We start from the raw sequence: 17,215 nt of genomic DNA on the forward strand, positions 1-17,215 counted from the left end.
AATTATAAAAAATTTTATATTCATTTTTTTTACATTTTTAATTCCAAATTCTAACTCTCTTCTCTTTCCCACTCCCTGAGATGGTAAGCAATCTGATGTAGGTTATATATGTGCAATCATGTAAAACAATATAATAAATTTTTTTCACTTATTTTGGGTCCTTCATTCTGAAAATCTTCCTAATTCTATTAGAATGTAAGGTCAGCACAATGCCTGGAACATAGTAAGTATTCAATAAATGTTTGCTGATTGATTGATCATTCAATGTAGTATTCTATGAGACCGCCAGGACAACAGCAAATGGTCCCAGACCACCATTGCTTGTGAACTTTTGTGCCTATTTTTGGATAGTCTATCCTTTCTCCTTCTTCGCCAACAGGCTATCTTTTTTTTACAGCTTTCATTATATCTTCCCGTCACAGCCCCTTTTCCTTTCTTCTAACTAGGTATGGGCTAATAAACTGCAAAACAAACCTTTTTAGGATTGAATCTAAAATAAAAATAATAGGCACTGAGTAAGAGTCTTATGGGCTTTATTATAAGCAAAATATATAGACTTTAATGTGCATAGCCACAGTAACAATCTACTTTAGCAGGTCAAAGGCCTTTCCCTTGCTCCTTTACTAAGTACCCAACTGTGTTCCAGATCATTGGAGCTTCTGGATAAGTGAGCTCTAGGTAAGGAAGGGATCACTATCTATGAATGTGATCCTTGCCAAAGTCCTTCCCATGCTCACCCCATCAGGCCTTCTGCATCCATTTGAGACTCTGAAATCCTACTGCTATTCTGGTCATGAACCATAACAACAACATCAACTGCTTTATGAAAAACAGAAATAGAATATTTTGTTGCCTTCCCTGCAGCGCCTATCACCAGAATCCACATACATTTCATACTAATAGAATGGGTATTGGAAATCTGTTCTTCAGGAGATCAAAGGATATTAGTGAAATATGATATTTCAGCTCCCTCCTCTGCAGGAAGTTTGCAGCATCCTTACTGTAATGCCTTATAGCTTTGGTTTATGATACAAAGAGATGAAATGTCCCATTTTCTTTTTTGTCTCCTATTCTCTGTTATCACCATGACTAAAATTCTACCTACTATAGCAGCAAGGGTTTACGATGGGCCGAGGCTACTTTTTTCCCTGAGGAAATAGTGATATCTGGTGGTTGTTTTTGAGTATTGCAAATTTTTATTTGGCCAGAAATTTTAGGGTGAGGGAAACCAAGAACGTTTAAGAGAGCTAAGGAGTCCAGTTAAATCAGAGGGAAAGCTGAGCATTTGGAGGGACTGCTGAGGTCATTCAGTAACTCTGGTTTTCAAGAAATCAACTAGTGCCAGTGAGGTTGTAAAAGAGGCGGGGAAATGAGCTAGAATATACTTCACATGGCTTGACTTCAATGATGTCCCCTCCCACCAGTTTGGAGGTACCTACCAATTCCAACAGGACTTCTCACAGTATAGTGCATGCAGCCCATGGAATCCATCTGAGTGGCATCCGTGGTGTGGTGAAGGATTGAGGAGGCAAAGAATCGAAAGTTGTACACAGCCCGCGGGATGTCCACAGTTCTGGCAAATGTGATTGTTTTCCCTGTAGGAGGGAAGCAGTTTAAGCCATACAGTATTTAAGAAAGGTTCACTAGGCGTCTGGTCCATATAACACAAGACCAGAGATTCAGAGTTGTAAAGATTCTTAGAGGGGATAGATTCCAACCCTCTCATTTTGGAGTTGAGAAAAATAAAGGCTCCGAAAGTTAAATGACTGTTCAAAAACATATTAGTAAATAGCAGAGGAAGGATTTGAAAAAAGTAAATGAGGATACATTATTAAGGACTAAAGCCACCACCCTTTGGGGGTGGGATAGACTCTTGACCTGCGAATTTACTGTGTAAGAAACTCCCAGGGAGGAAATGCCTTTCACTAATGTAGCTAAGTGGCACAGTAGGTAGAGCACTGGGCCTAGAATCAGGAAAACCTGAGTTCAAATCTGACCTCATTTACTAGGCCATGACCTTGTACAAGTCACTTAACCTCTTCCTCAGTTTCAAGTCTTTCTGACTCTAAGGATTCTCTGATCCACTATTCTCCACCCCACACAGCCTCTCAACATCCCCTTACTAGTTATCTATCCCCAGCATCTATTGAGACATCCTGGTTTCTTCATTGTTTGCTGAACATAATTCCTGCACAGAAGAAAAGGTAAGCATTTAAATTCTAAAATAGGCCCCTGGATAGAACATGGAAGTCTACCAGGCTCAAGAACTTGAAAACCCGAATAGGCCATCAGAAGACACATGGGGTTAAAGTGGGCCATGTACTATTCCCTTTATGATTGTGGCCTGAACACGAGACATGAATACTTAGAATTCAGTCTTTCTAGCCTGGTAAAACCCACCCACGCACTTTCATTCAATTCAGAATCACCCTTGTCTGCACATGCTACAAAAGAGTCTGAGACAACAAATATCAAAGTAGTTGCACCGACATATCACAAAAGAACCCTTTGAAAGCAGATGATTGTTTATTATATTTCTACCCTGACACGTGGAAAAATGATGAAATCCAGACTGTCACAGGAGACCATGGGGATTCTTTCAGGGGCACAGATGTGTGTTGTTACTGGGTCAGCCATGGCATACCTCGTGCAGGCTCTTGATGGAACAAAGCCCTGTCAGCAGAAGTGGCGACAGTTTTTGGTCCGGGACACATTTGACCTCCATCTTGACAAGTGGAGTATAGGTGGAAAATGCATGCAAACTGTCAGAATATTTAGCAGGGAAAGGATCCGTAAAGAGCCCTATGCCGATCAGTTTAGAGATAAGGGATATGAGAGAAAAAGGGAAGCATGACCCAGAATTTCCTGAAGTGGTTGAGCTATTGGAATTTGTACTGGATGTTTCCATTGAGTTAGCTCCAGGGACAATTTTTAACATAATTATAACTTCAAATGCCACAAATTCAGGTACATGAAACCACTTAAGGGGATTCATTATTTGTAGCAGAACTGGAATTTGGACCCAGGTCTTCTGCCTAAATGTTCCAAGCCCGCAATGTGCTTCCTCCTCACCCCCACCCCCCCTCCTTCAAATGCAACTGCTATCTCTTAAACAAGGTCTAAAATATTCCCCCCAATTACTTTTTTTTTTTTTTTGCAGGGCAATGAGGGTTAAGTGACTTGCCCAGGGTCACACAGCTAGTAAGTGTTAAGTGTCTGAGACTGGATTTGAACTCAGGTCCTCCTGAATCCAGAGTTGGTGCTTCATCCACTGCACCACCTAGCTGTGCCCACCATTACTTTTTATAGATATTTAATATTCTCTTCTTTATATACATATCATTTTCCTATAACGAAATGTAATCTCCTTGAAAACAGTATGTCCCCAGTTCCTGACACATAGCTCAATAAATCTCTACTGAATGAATGAATTAGAGTTTCAAAACAAGCCTGTGAGACAGATCCTCTTTTTGCCAGGATGGGGAAGGGAACTAGACCTGTTTTTTAGGGCTGGTGCTCTATCCACTGTACCACCGAGCTGTCCCTCAAAGCATATCTTAAGTTCTTTATCCATGCCACGTTACCTAACAATAATTCTTCAAATTACTCCGGTAAACTCTCTCCACCCACCTTCAACCACTATCATGTCATGATCACACCTAAAACCTCAGAATCTCTATGAATTGTAGCACCTCCAAGTTCTTGAATTTTCTACTTTTCAACCATTACCTTTTATCATTCCATATATCATTCAGATTACTATAAACATATTCTTTGCCATTAGTGGGCCTTCTGACATTGTAAGTGAAGCCCTTCTCTGTTTTCCTTCCTTAGGCACTTTCATTCTCACCCCCCCTCAGGACTAACTTTGTACATTCATCCACAAGCCCCTCTTATTTTGCTCCTGGGAAATTTCATTGTATTGTAAATACCCCCGCCACAAACATACCCACTATCTCTGTCCCTGTCCATTTGTCTGTCTCTCTGAACTTTTTCCTTAAGCATTCCTACAACCACTCAGATGAGCCAAAACCTGGTTTTCCTCTGAGAATACCATATGCACAGTAACCCTTTCCAATGGATTCAATTTTGTCATACTTCCCCTACATTACAAAGCTGAGGAGGGATTAGATTCTCTCTATTCCTCATTACCATTTGCAAAACAAATATCCTGATACTCCACAACCTCTCTCCCTCACTGCAATTCACACTATCCAATTAGGCATCCTTTCCCTATCCTTATTGGTTATCCTTTGATCTTCAGGATATTCTTCCAATTTCCTTAGTGCCTGCAGTATCACAGTTCCTCCTCTCCATAGATGTTCTGCTGTTATCCTCAATGACTTCAATACGATAGTATAGTGATTCTCCCAATTGGTCCTCAAAGTTCCTCAAATCCCTCAGTTCTCCAGATGTTCCATTTCCCCTTCATTTCTGTCACTCTCACTGGCATGACTACATTTTAACTCAAGACTGTTTCACGAGGGGCAGCTAGGTGGAATAGTGGATAAAGTACTGGCCCTGGATTCAGAAGGACCTGAGTTCAAATCCGGTCTCAGACATTTGATATGTATTAGCTGTGTGACCCTGGGCAAGTCACTTAACCCTCATTGCCCAGCAAAAAAAAAAAAAAAAAAGACTTTCACCTCCCCCATCTTGACTCATATTCTCAACTCTGTTCCCTTTTTTTCTTTAATCCTATGGAACCTGCTCTTTTTTCCTCACTGTAACCACCAGTCCCTTAATTCCCTATTTCCCCCAGGCAATAGCCTTATTTTGTTTTTATTTGCCATCTCTCCAGCCTTTTCCACCTTTTCCCATTCTACTAATCAGGCCTAGGTAAGAGCTGCGGTGCTAGGCAGTGCTCTAAAAAGTCACATTTTCTTGGCTTCAGTGTAAATTCATGTTGTGCAACCTCAAATGCACCCTTGCTGCTGCTTTCCTATTCTTTAATTCATCCAATCACAGCTCCCTTACTGTGTTGAGGTTATGCTTAACCACAACATGCCAGATGACACAGAAGGACCACCTGTTTACCACCCAAGAACAGTGTCATCTACAGATTACACAAACATAAAGAAGCCAACACACACTCTTGTGGGAATCAAGTAGTTTCAAAATCATCTTGAAAGCAGTGTCTTTACAAGGCAGTCTCTTCTGTGGCTATCTCTAAAAAATTACTCTGCCATACTAATGCAATTAGCAGAATTGTAGATTGGTTTTGAAAGTGATTGAGAATTATGTTAAGAAAATGACTAATATGTTTATACCCTTTGAATTCACAGCAAAGCATATGCCCAAAGGAAGTCAAAGACAAAAATAAAGTCTAATAAACGCTAAAATACTCATTGCAGCAATTCTTGAGGTAGCAAAGAACTAGAAACAAAGCAGGTGCCTATTAGCTGTGGAATGTCTAACCAAATTGTGGTATATGAATGTAATGGAATATTACTGCTCTATAAGAAACAAAAATGGAAGATTCAGAGAAACATGGAAAGATTTCTATGAATAGATGTAGAATGAAGTTATCAAGTTTTCGGAACTGGGAAAAAATACACACAATGACTCACATGAGGCACTTTACCTTTTTAGAGCTCTTTCACAAGGAGTAGTTAATGATGAAAAGGGGAGAAATGGTTTTTGTGTAAAGGAGGGGATTTATATCAATTGTCAAATGACATGATGTGGATATGTCCCTTTTATGGATGAACATTGCTACATACTGTGAGTAGAAAAATAATTTGCTTTAATATACACTGCTAAAATATGTATATAAAGAAGCATAGCTTTCCAATAGGATTTGAACAGTTTGGGAAAGAAAATGATCTATGGGGTAGAGTTGAGTACTTGGATCCCTTTGTCAACAAGGCAGAGAGCTGTCTCCCTTGTATGGGAATAATTTGATGTTATAAATAGGCAGGGGGAAATAATTTATCTATTCATTTATGTGTTTGTTCATTCTTTTGTTCCTTTGTTAATTTATTCATTCATTTGAAGAAATGTGAATGTAAAGAAATAGCCTCAGCATGTCAGGATGTCTCAGGCACCAGAGATGTAAATTCCTAGAGACTTGAGAGCTAATTTGCATACATATTCTAACTAAAGAGGGTACAACTCAAAAAATGAGAAATTATTTAACTATTTGGAGACCAATGTATGGTTTAAAAGATCATTCACTGAGTCAGAAGGCTCTCATTTCAATCTAACCCCACAAATCACCCAGTGCTTTTAAAAAGAGAAAGGTGCTTTTAAAAAGAGCTTTGTTGCTCTCTACTCCTGCCTCTGGCTTGAAAAGGAAAAGCAGAGAAGGCTTTGTTTGTGCTTTGGTATCTGATCGGGCTGGGCTTGTGTTGCTTCAAGTCTCATTCTGATTGGACAACATAATATCTGGGTGTGTCAATAACTGGATGGACTGGTCAGTATAGTCCAGTTTGATGAACTTTACAATTCTCTGACTTAAAGAGAACTGCTATTCACATTAATAGCTAGACCTTTTAAGGGTATTAGTTAATTTAGAGTTTTAAAAGCCTATATTCAAGAAGAGAAGAGTATTTTTCTAGTTAAAGTGTGGGTGAAGATTAACAGTTAAGCAATGAGCAGAGAAGCAGTTCCATGTGATATAAATGTTCCCAAATGGGCCAACAACATTCAGAGCTGTCAGTTTTCCCTAAGCACTTGAGTTTTCCTCCCTCATGTGTTTCTATGCCAGGCTCCTTTAAATGGGTGTCTACTCTTCACCATAACTTTTGGTTCATATGCATATTATGATATATTTTATTATTCACGTATTTACTCTGATCAAGTCACTTAACTTTGCCTCAGTTTTCTCATCTGTAAAATGAGCTGGAGATGAAAATGACAAACCACTCCAGTATCTTTGCCAAAACAACAAGAGAAAAACAACCCAAGTTGGGTTGTGAAGAGTTGGACACAACTAAAATGACTGAACATTTGCCTTATTATTAGGTAAATTGTTATGTTTAAGATCTAAAAGTGTCATTATTGTGAGTGGCTGATTGTATAGATAGAAAACACAATGCATTAGGACCCAAGAGCTAGAGTGGTGAGTAGGAGAAGTATATTTCCCCTCTACTGGGTTATTGCTAGGACCTTGAGAGGTTTGGAATGTAACCAAGTAGTATTGTTCTCTGGTAATTTAGGCCTGCTAGTGTGAGAGCAGGATGGAGAAACAGGCCAGACCCAGACTGCTGGCGTACACATTAAAACTCCATTGGTTAGGGCCCTGCTGTATCATGTTTTCTGGTGTTATGTTGTGAGGTCACTGGGATATACCACTTAATTATTGCTCCTGTTACAATTATAACAATGTAAGCAGAAAGAAAAGAAACTCCAATCTTAACACTATAAGATATAAGAAATAAGTCTGGCACCAGAGAAGAATTTATAAAATGCATTACCCTCTACTTGTTGCAGAGGTGGGGGACTATGGAAGTAGAATATTGCATATAGTCTCACATTCAGTCTGGATAGTTGGTTAGTTTTACTGAGATATATAATTTTTTTCTTTTTAAAAACATCTTTGTTTTAAGGAAAAGTTAACTGAATTATGGATCAGGGATAGGAAATTAGTGTCATGTAAAAATAAAAGGCATATGTAATTTTTTAAAAAAAGAATAAATACCCTTTAAGTTAACTATGCATCCAACTCTGGATTCTCCTGCTTAATACTCAGAACTATGTGCTTCCCTTTAAGTACAGAAGAACAAATCTGAATGTTGATTCCCTGAGCCTGGTGACATAACAGATTCCAAATTATATTGTACCACCTCCATTAGAAGTGTGTTCCAAGCCTTTCCTGACTGATGATTGAGTTGTAGGTGGGGGAAACTGAAGAAAAGGGATGCAGATTTTTTAGTTGTGGACTCATTATGGAAAGTTTGGCTGGGAGAGAAGTGACCTGAGGAATTCAAGTCATTTACAAACTGCCAGTTTGAGTTACCTGCCCATAAAGGTTGTCAAAGAACACCTTATACATGGGATAATTTTCTTCTAGGGGATGTAACCTGTGAATAGGAGATGGGGAATGGATATGGAATTGGGGGGGGGAGTGTGCTACAGTTATAAAAATCAAATGTTTAAACCAGATAGCTAACATCTCTTCCAAATGTAAATCCTTTCATTCTATGAATAGAAACCAGATTTCTCCAGCAGTGGGACATCTGAAGAAGAGTTTGGTTTACCTTGGTCTTTTGATTCAGCTTGTGCAAAATCCTCCAGGGATTGTTCCAGTAGATCTGCCAACTTATTCATGACCTGAGAGCGGTACTGGGGACTTGTAGATGACCAATGGGGAAAGGCCTCTCTAGCAGCCGTGACTGCTGCTTCTATCTTTGAAAAGGAAATGGAAGAGTCAGTAAGTTGCTGTTGACTTACTGAGAACTCATATATGTTGTGGTAGCATCCACAAGTAGTTCTCCTGAAAGTCCCCCTTAGTTGGTGACATTACCCAGAAAACCTCTTTGTATAAAGCAAGACTGGGGGGATATTGGTGGTTGAATGGCAAGAGGCAAAGAAATAAGAGGCACTGATTTTTGTTTTCTATATTCAGGGATGGTAGAGTGAAAAGTACACTAGACAGAGTCAGCCCTGAGGTCTGGTTTTGATTGGGTAATTAGCTAACTGTGATTGTTAACAGGTCACCACAAAACTCTGGATTGAAATTTCTTCATCTATAAAATGAGTCAGACATGATCTCTTCTAATTCTAACTTCGATGGGTCTCAGTTCATGCATCATCTGGTTTCCTTAGGCCAACATTTTCCCCTTCTCTTTCATTTTATTTATTGTTAAAGGAGGTTCTGGGGTGGGTCTGACTCAGGTAGGCAAATAGGGAAGATACTTGTTGGAAGGGGAGACCTTGTGAAGAGTTTTCAAGTCAAATTGCCTAGGCAGGGAAGTATCTGCACTGTCAGTTCTTGTTAGTGGAAGAAGGAACACAGTCAGATTGTGCCCTCTAGGTAGGCTATATATTGTCTCATACTGACAAGACACCAGATAGAATTTGCAGAAATTTGGATTTTAGGGTTTGAGCAGTGACTTTGGGTGTTAGTAAGAACCAATGATGGAGTTCAATGTCAGATTTCTTTCTTTACCCCCACTTCCCCTCCCCAGTGCAGGTGTTCTCAAAGGGTGTGTCTTAAGTTTTGTTAGGTGTGCAACAGAAGTGTCATCTCTCCTTCTCATTCCTTTTGTACACACCCCAAGACTTCCACATGCTCCAAACCCCATCCTCAGCTGAAGTTTGCTGCCTGCCCTTTTTCCCCTTGATGCCAAGGAAACTACTTGGAGGTATAAAAAAAAAAACAACGCAACCAAACAACAACAAAACAGCAAAAACTACTTCCCCCTGCTATGAGTGGGAAAGCAAAGTAACAAGAGAGTAAGTAGGTGGGGAGCTGAATCCTAAGGCTGAGAAATGGATCTGGATGCCCTTCATTGTGACTAACTTGAGGGGCAGCTAGATGGCACAGTGGTTAAAGCACCAGGACTGGATTCAGGAGTACCTGAGTTCAAATCCAGCCTCAGACACTCGACACTAGCTGTGTGACACTGGGCAAGTCACTTAACCCTCATTGCCCCGCAAAAAAAAACCAAAAAACAAAAACATTGTGACTAACTTACTGTTCTCCCCCTCTCCCCTGCCCCCAAACTGAGATCTTCAAGCACAGGCTGAATAACCTTGTCTGATATATTATAATGGGACTTTGTTGTTGTTGTATGATATTTCCAGTCATTGAAATTTGTGATTCTCTTATTCGGTGCACTTTGAGAAAAAGGGGAAAAAAATTAAATTGATAATCACTTGGCCTAGTTCCTATGACTGAAAGTCTTAAAATCCAGTGTCAAGAAACTGAATTTGAACTGGTGGAAAATCATATAACCAGTAAGGGCTAAGGTAGAAGGGAATATAATTCACATTTATATAGAGTTTTGAGGCTTCTAAGGTCATTTGTACACAACATTCCTGACTGGTAGGTGATACTGGTGTAGCAGATAGAGTGCTAGGCCACAAGTCAGGAAGATCTGAGTTAAAATTCAGCTTCAGATATTTACTAACTGTGTGACTCTGGGCAAGTCACTTAACCTTTGTTTGCCTCAGTTTCCTCAAATGTAAAATGGGGATAATAATAGCACCTACCTCCGAGGAGTGTGTGAAAATGAATGAGATAATTCGTGAAGTATTTAGCATGTTGCTTGGCTCATAGTAGGTGCTATATAAATACTAGCTGCTGCTGCTGCTAATATTATGACTATTTTACAAGATGAGGAAATTGAGGTTGAATAACTTGTTCCTTGTGGGGTGCAATAGCTTAAAGGCCCTACCCTATGCAGATTTGGCTAGTTTTTCTATACATGCTTCAGAACTATGTGCATCCATCCATGCATCTTTTCCTTACTCTTTGAGGTCACTTGAAATCTTGATCCTTTAGGGATCATGAGGTTTCACAAATTCTTAGTCAAGTAACATGACTGGGATAATACTGATGACATTAAAAAGATGGTTTCTGGGTCAGTGAATAACTTGGAATAACTGAATGGGACACAGTTCTTCAAATCCGGCCTACTATTCCTTCCTTCTCCATTCTTCACCTAATAATTATCTATCTGCAGTGCTTGGTTCAATATAAATATATTGATGGACTAATTCGATTGGTTGCCCATCCAACTGCATGCCACAATCTAGGCAACAAGCAGTCTTTATAAACAGGTGTTTGTTTTTTTCCTTTTTCTGCCATATATCTTACTGAAGAGGGAATGAGAAAGAGGGAGATGGAAACGAAGAGAGGAGAGGAATGTCCATATATGTTTTGGGGTAGCATCCTTTCTTTTGGAATATACATTTAATTTCATTAGTTTAGGACCCTCCTAATTAGGAACTTCCAATACAACTGTGGATTAACACCTTTCCTAATTTACTCATTTTAGGGAGTTGCTTGGGGGAGGAGCAGGCACTCAGTGGTTAAGTGACTTGTCCAGGGTCAAATAGTCGGCCTCAAAGGCAGGTCTTCCTGACTCAAGGTAATCAACTCTCTTCTATAGCTCTATTAAAGAATTTTAAAGACTTACTGGCGGGATTATATTTGTCCTTGGTCCCAGAGGACATAACTAGGAATAATGATTCAAATTTATAGAGAGAATGATTTCAGTTCCACATCAGGAAAAGCTTTCTAACAGTTAGAGTGTTATATTGCCTCTGGCATGGGTTTTCTCATCACTGAAGTTCCTCATGTAGGATGTAGATAATCAGCTGTTGGGACTTGATGTAAAAAAGGGATTCTAGCTCAAATACAAGTTGGACAAATTAGTTCTGAGGTCCTTCTAAACTTTTTCAGAAGATTCTACAATTCTATGGACCTAAAGCAACATAGGAAAGGGTAAGTATAAGACTCTGTGCACTGGTTCATCTGATCATGATAGGAATATTTCTTGTGGGTGACTGGGAAAATGAACATAAACAATGTTTGTACTAGGAAGCAGCTGTATTGCAGTGGAAAGAGGCCTGGAGTTCAAAACCTTGGTTTGCTTACTGGCTGTGTGACCATGGGCAGTCTAACCATTCTCAATCTTTTCTGTGAAATGAAGAGGTTGGATTTAATGATCTTTAAAGCATTTTCCAGCTCTAAATGCTACAATCCTATTAACCTCTTAACCCCTAAGATTTAATTATGTTCCTAGGGTAGAAAAGATTCCTAAGGATATATAGCAGATACATAATTCTTAATTATTCTTACAAATATCTTGATAAAAGGAGATCATTCTGGATATCCCAGTGCTAGGATGACACCTCTCTAGTTTGAGTCGGAATCAAAGTTTTAGTTACAGTTTAACCAACCCACCATTATCTTACTGCTAATATTTACCTACAGGAATACAAGTCTAAAGGTTTAAAATAAAGAATCAAAGGACAGTTCTTCAGAACTGCTGTTCTTCAGAGTTAAAATAAACATGATACACAACTACTAGGATTCTACTAGGAACTAAGGAAATGGGGTTCAAATTCCAGTTGTTATTTACTAGCCACATAATCTTAGGCAAGTACTCTTTAAATCTCAGTCTTCTCACCTGTACAATGACCAGATAATCTCTATCATCCTGTCTAGCTCTGAGAATTGTAAAGTACTTCTGCACTTAACCACAAAAAAAGTAACTTCCTTAAAAACAAAAACTGATCTGCAAAATCTGCAACACTTGAGCTACAAATTAACTGACATTTTATTTCCTGAGCACAAATGAAATGTTAAACACATAGCCCACAGGATAAAAAGAATTATTATCCTTTCCCACACAATAATTGGTAAGGATGCTAGGTCTCTGGAAATCTTCTCAGTAGCTTTGTGGAACTAAACATTAGGTTTTGAGTGTTTTAACAGCTCATGCCTTATCAGAATAATTTTCAATCAAAGGTAAAATAAAATGTTCATTTAATTGGTTTACATTAGTGAGGAAAAGGTTCAGCCTGAATACCACACAGTAGTTATTGGAAACCCGGGTCCCTTTCAGTTCCAAAGATTGGATGCCATGATCATATCTTCATTTTGTGAAGAAAGGGAAAGTGTATTGGGAAACTCAACAGTATAGCTCCACTTCCAAGCAATGGGAAGGCAAATGTAAATGACAGGAATCCCTCAGAGAGCTCTCAGAACACTAGTTTTAAAGAACCTCATTCTTTCAGTCGAGTAACATTTTCTCAGACACCAAATCCAGAGGGGAGGAGAATTTAGGAAATATCATATGGGGAAAAGGCAGCAAGGGGAACAGGAAAATGTCAAACATATTCATGAAACTAACAACCCTTTCGAAACTAGTCAGACACTGTAATTCTGCCAAGAAAAAAAAAATAATAGCTAAAAAAAAGAAATAGAAAATAGGTACAATGTAATAAAATAGAACTAGAAAATTTTAAAAACTACATTGGGTTAGCTACTGATTAGACAATGTTGAAAAAAAGCAGATTGGCAAAAGGTGAAGATTAAGATTGGCTAGATTTCTGAGTTCTTTTTGACCCCAAAATGCGGTAGTCTTACACTGCTATTGCTTATCATATGATGAACTCAGTAGCTTAATTTGAATCAGCTTCCCAAGACCCATCTAATGTTTTAACAACTTCAGACTCACCATCCTTTCTTCTTTTTTTGTTTAGAAAAATGATGCCCCCAATTTATCAATACATAATACACTTTTAAAAATGAACTCACCTCTTCTTTGTCACTATCTGGAACTTTGCAATACACCTCTCCTGTAGATGGATCATAGGAATCTATGTGGGAATTACAGGGAATAAATTTACCAGCAATAAAATTTTCCAACTCCAAAAGGGACTTCTGTCCTGCCATTTTAACCAACTTTCTGCTCACTGTTTTACAACTCTGCTGACTGAACTCATTCAGCTTTACTTATTTCTCAATTTAGGTCTCCTCCCCTTTTTTACCCATGATTCATTTGGCCTATCAAAGATACTTGGAAAGAAATCAGTAATCTTTAAAAGAGGTAGATTCTTATGAAAATATCTAATTTGTAAAGCTGAGGGTGTTATGGATCATCTAAAATGATTATACTTTTTACCATTTTTTTTCTTTTGGTGAGGCAATTGAGGTTAAGTGACTTTCCAAGGGTCACACAGCTAGTAAGTGTTAAGTGTCTGAGGCCGGATTTGAACTCAGATACTCCTGAATCCAGGGCTGGTGCTCTATCCACTGTGCTACCTAGCTGCCCCTAGTTTTTACCATTTTAAAGAGCTTTTCCATATATTGATCTAGTTTTATTTTCACAATGAATCTCCCATCAACATAGATTAGTTTATCAGCTTAGAATGACAGAATTTCAGAACTAGAAGGGACTTTAACCCATGCTTGAAATCACAACATCACTAAGAAGAATACTCTTCTTAAAAACCTTCATTGAATGGATCATAGATTTAGATTTGAGGCCAGCTGGTTCAGCCCCATTCATTTTATAGTTGAGGAAAGTAAGTTGCACAACCAGGACTTGAACCCAGGACTTCAAGGCGAAAGCCGGTACTCTTTTCCATTATTCAGTGACACCTCCTGGGGCAGCTAGGCGGCACCGTGGGTAGAATGTCTGGCCTGGGGTCAGCAGGACCTGAGTCTAAATCTGGCCTCAAATGCTTACTAGAACTTGGGCAAGTCACTTAAGCCTGTTTGCCTCCGTTTCTTCATCTGTAAAATGAGCTGGAGAAGTTAATGACAAAGATAATGGTAAACCAGATACTGTAGTATCTTTGCCAAGGAAACCTCAAATGTGGTCACAAGGAGTCTGACAATTGACAAATTGACCAAAAAAAAAAAAAAGCCAACCTTCTGAGGTAAGCCATTCTTTTTGGACAGTTCTAATCTTTAAACTTTCCCAATGTCACAGGGAAATCTACCTTTGCAACTTCACCCTTTACTCCTAGTCATGCCCTTTAAGGACAAAGCAGAACAAGATGAATCAATTCAAGTTGAGTCATTTAAAAATATAAGTTCCAACTATATGGGAAACACTCTTAGATGAAAAGACAAAAACACAGACCCTGACCCTAAGGAACTTTGCTTCCACTGGGAGATACAGTATGTACAGAAATATAGAGTATACAAAGAAATGCACAATAATTTTAGAGAGAGTACTGGCACTTAAGCTATGCTTCAAAAGAAGTTATATATTCTGTAACGATTGGAATAATGCCAACTGCTGGAGACTTATTGTAGAAGAGTTCCACCCATGAAGTGAAGGTCTTTGAGGGCAAGACCAGGAGTCTTTTCTTTGGCATCAGGAAGTGACGCAGGCTAGTGGGAGGAGGAAGGAAGAGACTGGAGCTCGGTCTCAGGCTCTTTCCTGGGGACTCTGGCAGAGAAGGGAGCTAAAAATGTGCTCTCCCTTTGATAGGAATCTAGGCCTTTCTCTCTCTATCAAATTCTTATTCTCCTTAATAAACGCTTAAAAGTCTAACTCTTGTTAAAGCTTATAATTTATTGGCGACCACTCAGATATTTTAGACAGACTAGCTAGAATTTTAGCCCTTAACAGATGGCGACCACGAAGGGACCTATTGTTAGCATAGGTTATTATATTCTGTTATTTTTGACTGTTTCATCAAGGAAACGTACCGTTTCTTGAGGAAACAAAGTGGGGAACTGCAACGATTGGAATAACGCCACCTGCTGGAGACTTACTGTAGAAGAGTTCCACCCATGAAGGGAAGGTCTTTGAGGGCAAGACCAGGAGTCTTTTCTTTGGCGTCTGGAAGTGACGCAGGCTAGTGGGAGGAGGAAGGAAGAGACTGGCGCTCGGTCTCAGGCTCTTTCCTGGGGACTCTGGCAGAGAAGGGAGCTAAAAATGTGCTCTCCCTTTAATAGATAGGAATCTAGGCCTTTCTCTCTCTCTTTATCAAATTCTTATTCTCCTTAATAAACGCTTAAAAGTCTAACTCTTGCTAAAGCTTATAATTTATTGGCGACCACTCATTAGATATTTTAGAAAGACTAGCTAGAATTTTAGCCCTTAGCAATTCTATGAGGTTGTTGTTTGTCCTTCATTTTCAAAGAGGACCAATGAAATCACAGGGTAATGTCTTGACTTGCTTGTGAATTGGATTTAAGTGAGCCAGAGTTGCACAAAATTCTCAGCCCCTCTCTCTCTTCCAGAATCACCAAAGTCCAGTAACAAGACAAAAGTCAAGACAATTGGCAAGGTGAGAAGAAAGCACATTTCAGTTATGGGGGACTAATCATGCAAAGGCAAAAAGGTAAAAGTTTTGTGTACTGGAAAAAATGAACAATTCAGTGTTATTGAAAATGAGAGGACCTGAGGGAGTAATATGAAATAAAAACAGGTGAGAGCCATATAGCGAAGGGCTTTATTTTAAATGCCAGAGTTTGCTTTTTATTCTAGGGACAGTGAGTCATTGAAGATTTTTGAGATAAAGAAGTGGCGAGAAGGGGATCAATGCCAGAGCTGCCATGGCGGTAAGAACAGTAAGATCCGACAATTGAATGTGAAGCTTGAAGGAAGAAAAAAAGTCAAAAATAATTCCAAGGTAGTAAACTTGGGTGACTGAAAAGATGGTGGTACTATCAACAGAAATAGAGAAGAGAAGGAAAATGTGCTCTGTTTCAGACATGCTGAATTTGAGATGCCAACAGGCAGCCAGGTGGAGCTGCCCATCAGGCAGTTTGCAATAAGGACCTAGAATTTAGGGGAGAGATTAAGACTGGATATATAGAATCTAGAGTTGGCAAAGAGTTAAGTTAACCTATAGGATAAGAAGAAATCATTAAAGGAGAGAGTATAGAGAAAAGTGGGCACTGGAGAATGTCCAGCTTTAGTGGACAGGAGATAGATGATATAGATCTAGCAAAAGATACTGCAGAATATTTAATCAGTCATAGTCCTGAAATGTTTGCCAAACTCAATGTACACCAAGGGAAAGGAATCACTATTCAATAAATACTGAAAAAATCGAAAAGCATTTTGACAGAAATTAGGATTAGATTACCACCGCAGGGGCAGCTAGGTGGCACAGTGGATTGAGCACTGGCCTTGGAGTCAAAAGGACCTGAGTTCAAATCTCACTTCAAACACTTACTAGCTGTGTGACCCTGGGCAAGTCATTTAACCCCAATTGCCTTAAAAAAATTTTTTTAAAAGATTACCACCGCATACCATATAGTACAATGTGTTCCAAAAAGATACAAAACCTAGATATTAAAGGTCCTACCATAAATAGATTAGAAGGGAAGGGTATACTTTACAAACTATGAATGGAGGAGAGTTTTTGACCAAATATGGGAAAGAGATGATCATAAAAAATAAAACAAATAATTGTGATTACATGAAAAGGAAAGCATTTGCAGAAGTGAAATAAATGAAGTTAGAAGAGGTACAGTGAACTGAAAATCTTTATAATACATTTCTCTAATAGAGAAATGCAAATTAAAACAACTGTCAGGTTCATCCTTTTACTTATAAAATTGGTAAAGATGACAAAGGAAAATAACAATTGTTAAAGGTTGTGTGACAATAAGCAAACTAATGTACTGCTAGAGAAACTGAATTGGTCCAAGTATTCTGTAAAGCAATTTAGTACTGTATAACGTTATGAAATTGTGTATACCTTATAACCTAATGATATCACCACTAGGAATATACCCATAAAGAAATCAAATATGAAGGAAATGACCTATATGTATGTACAAAAA

General features: G+C 38.8%; 1 protein-coding gene across 1 annotated transcript in view; it reads right to left on the minus strand.

Moving 5' to 3' along the window:
- ALDH8A1 (aldehyde dehydrogenase 8 family member A1) overlaps positions 1 to 13,400 on the minus strand; it is a 33,339-nt gene extending 19,939 nt beyond the window's left edge. The window contains exons 1-3 of the mRNA XM_043963064.1: positions 13,217 to 13,400; positions 8,202 to 8,349; positions 1,440 to 1,595 (exon numbers count right to left, since the gene is read on the minus strand). Of these exons, the coding sequence (XP_043818999.1) occupies positions 1,440 to 1,595; positions 8,202 to 8,349; positions 13,217 to 13,354 (442 nt within the window). The 5' untranslated portion in view covers positions 13,355 to 13,400. The remainder of the gene's footprint in view (positions 1 to 1,439; positions 1,596 to 8,201; positions 8,350 to 13,216) is intronic.
- Positions 13,401 to 17,215: the final 3,815 nt, after the last annotated feature.

This window comes from Dromiciops gliroides, chromosome 4 (genome assembly GCF_019393635.1).
Source record: "Dromiciops gliroides isolate mDroGli1 chromosome 4, mDroGli1.pri, whole genome shotgun sequence".
Lineage (NCBI taxonomy): Eukaryota > Metazoa > Chordata > Mammalia > Microbiotheria > Microbiotheriidae > Dromiciops > Dromiciops gliroides.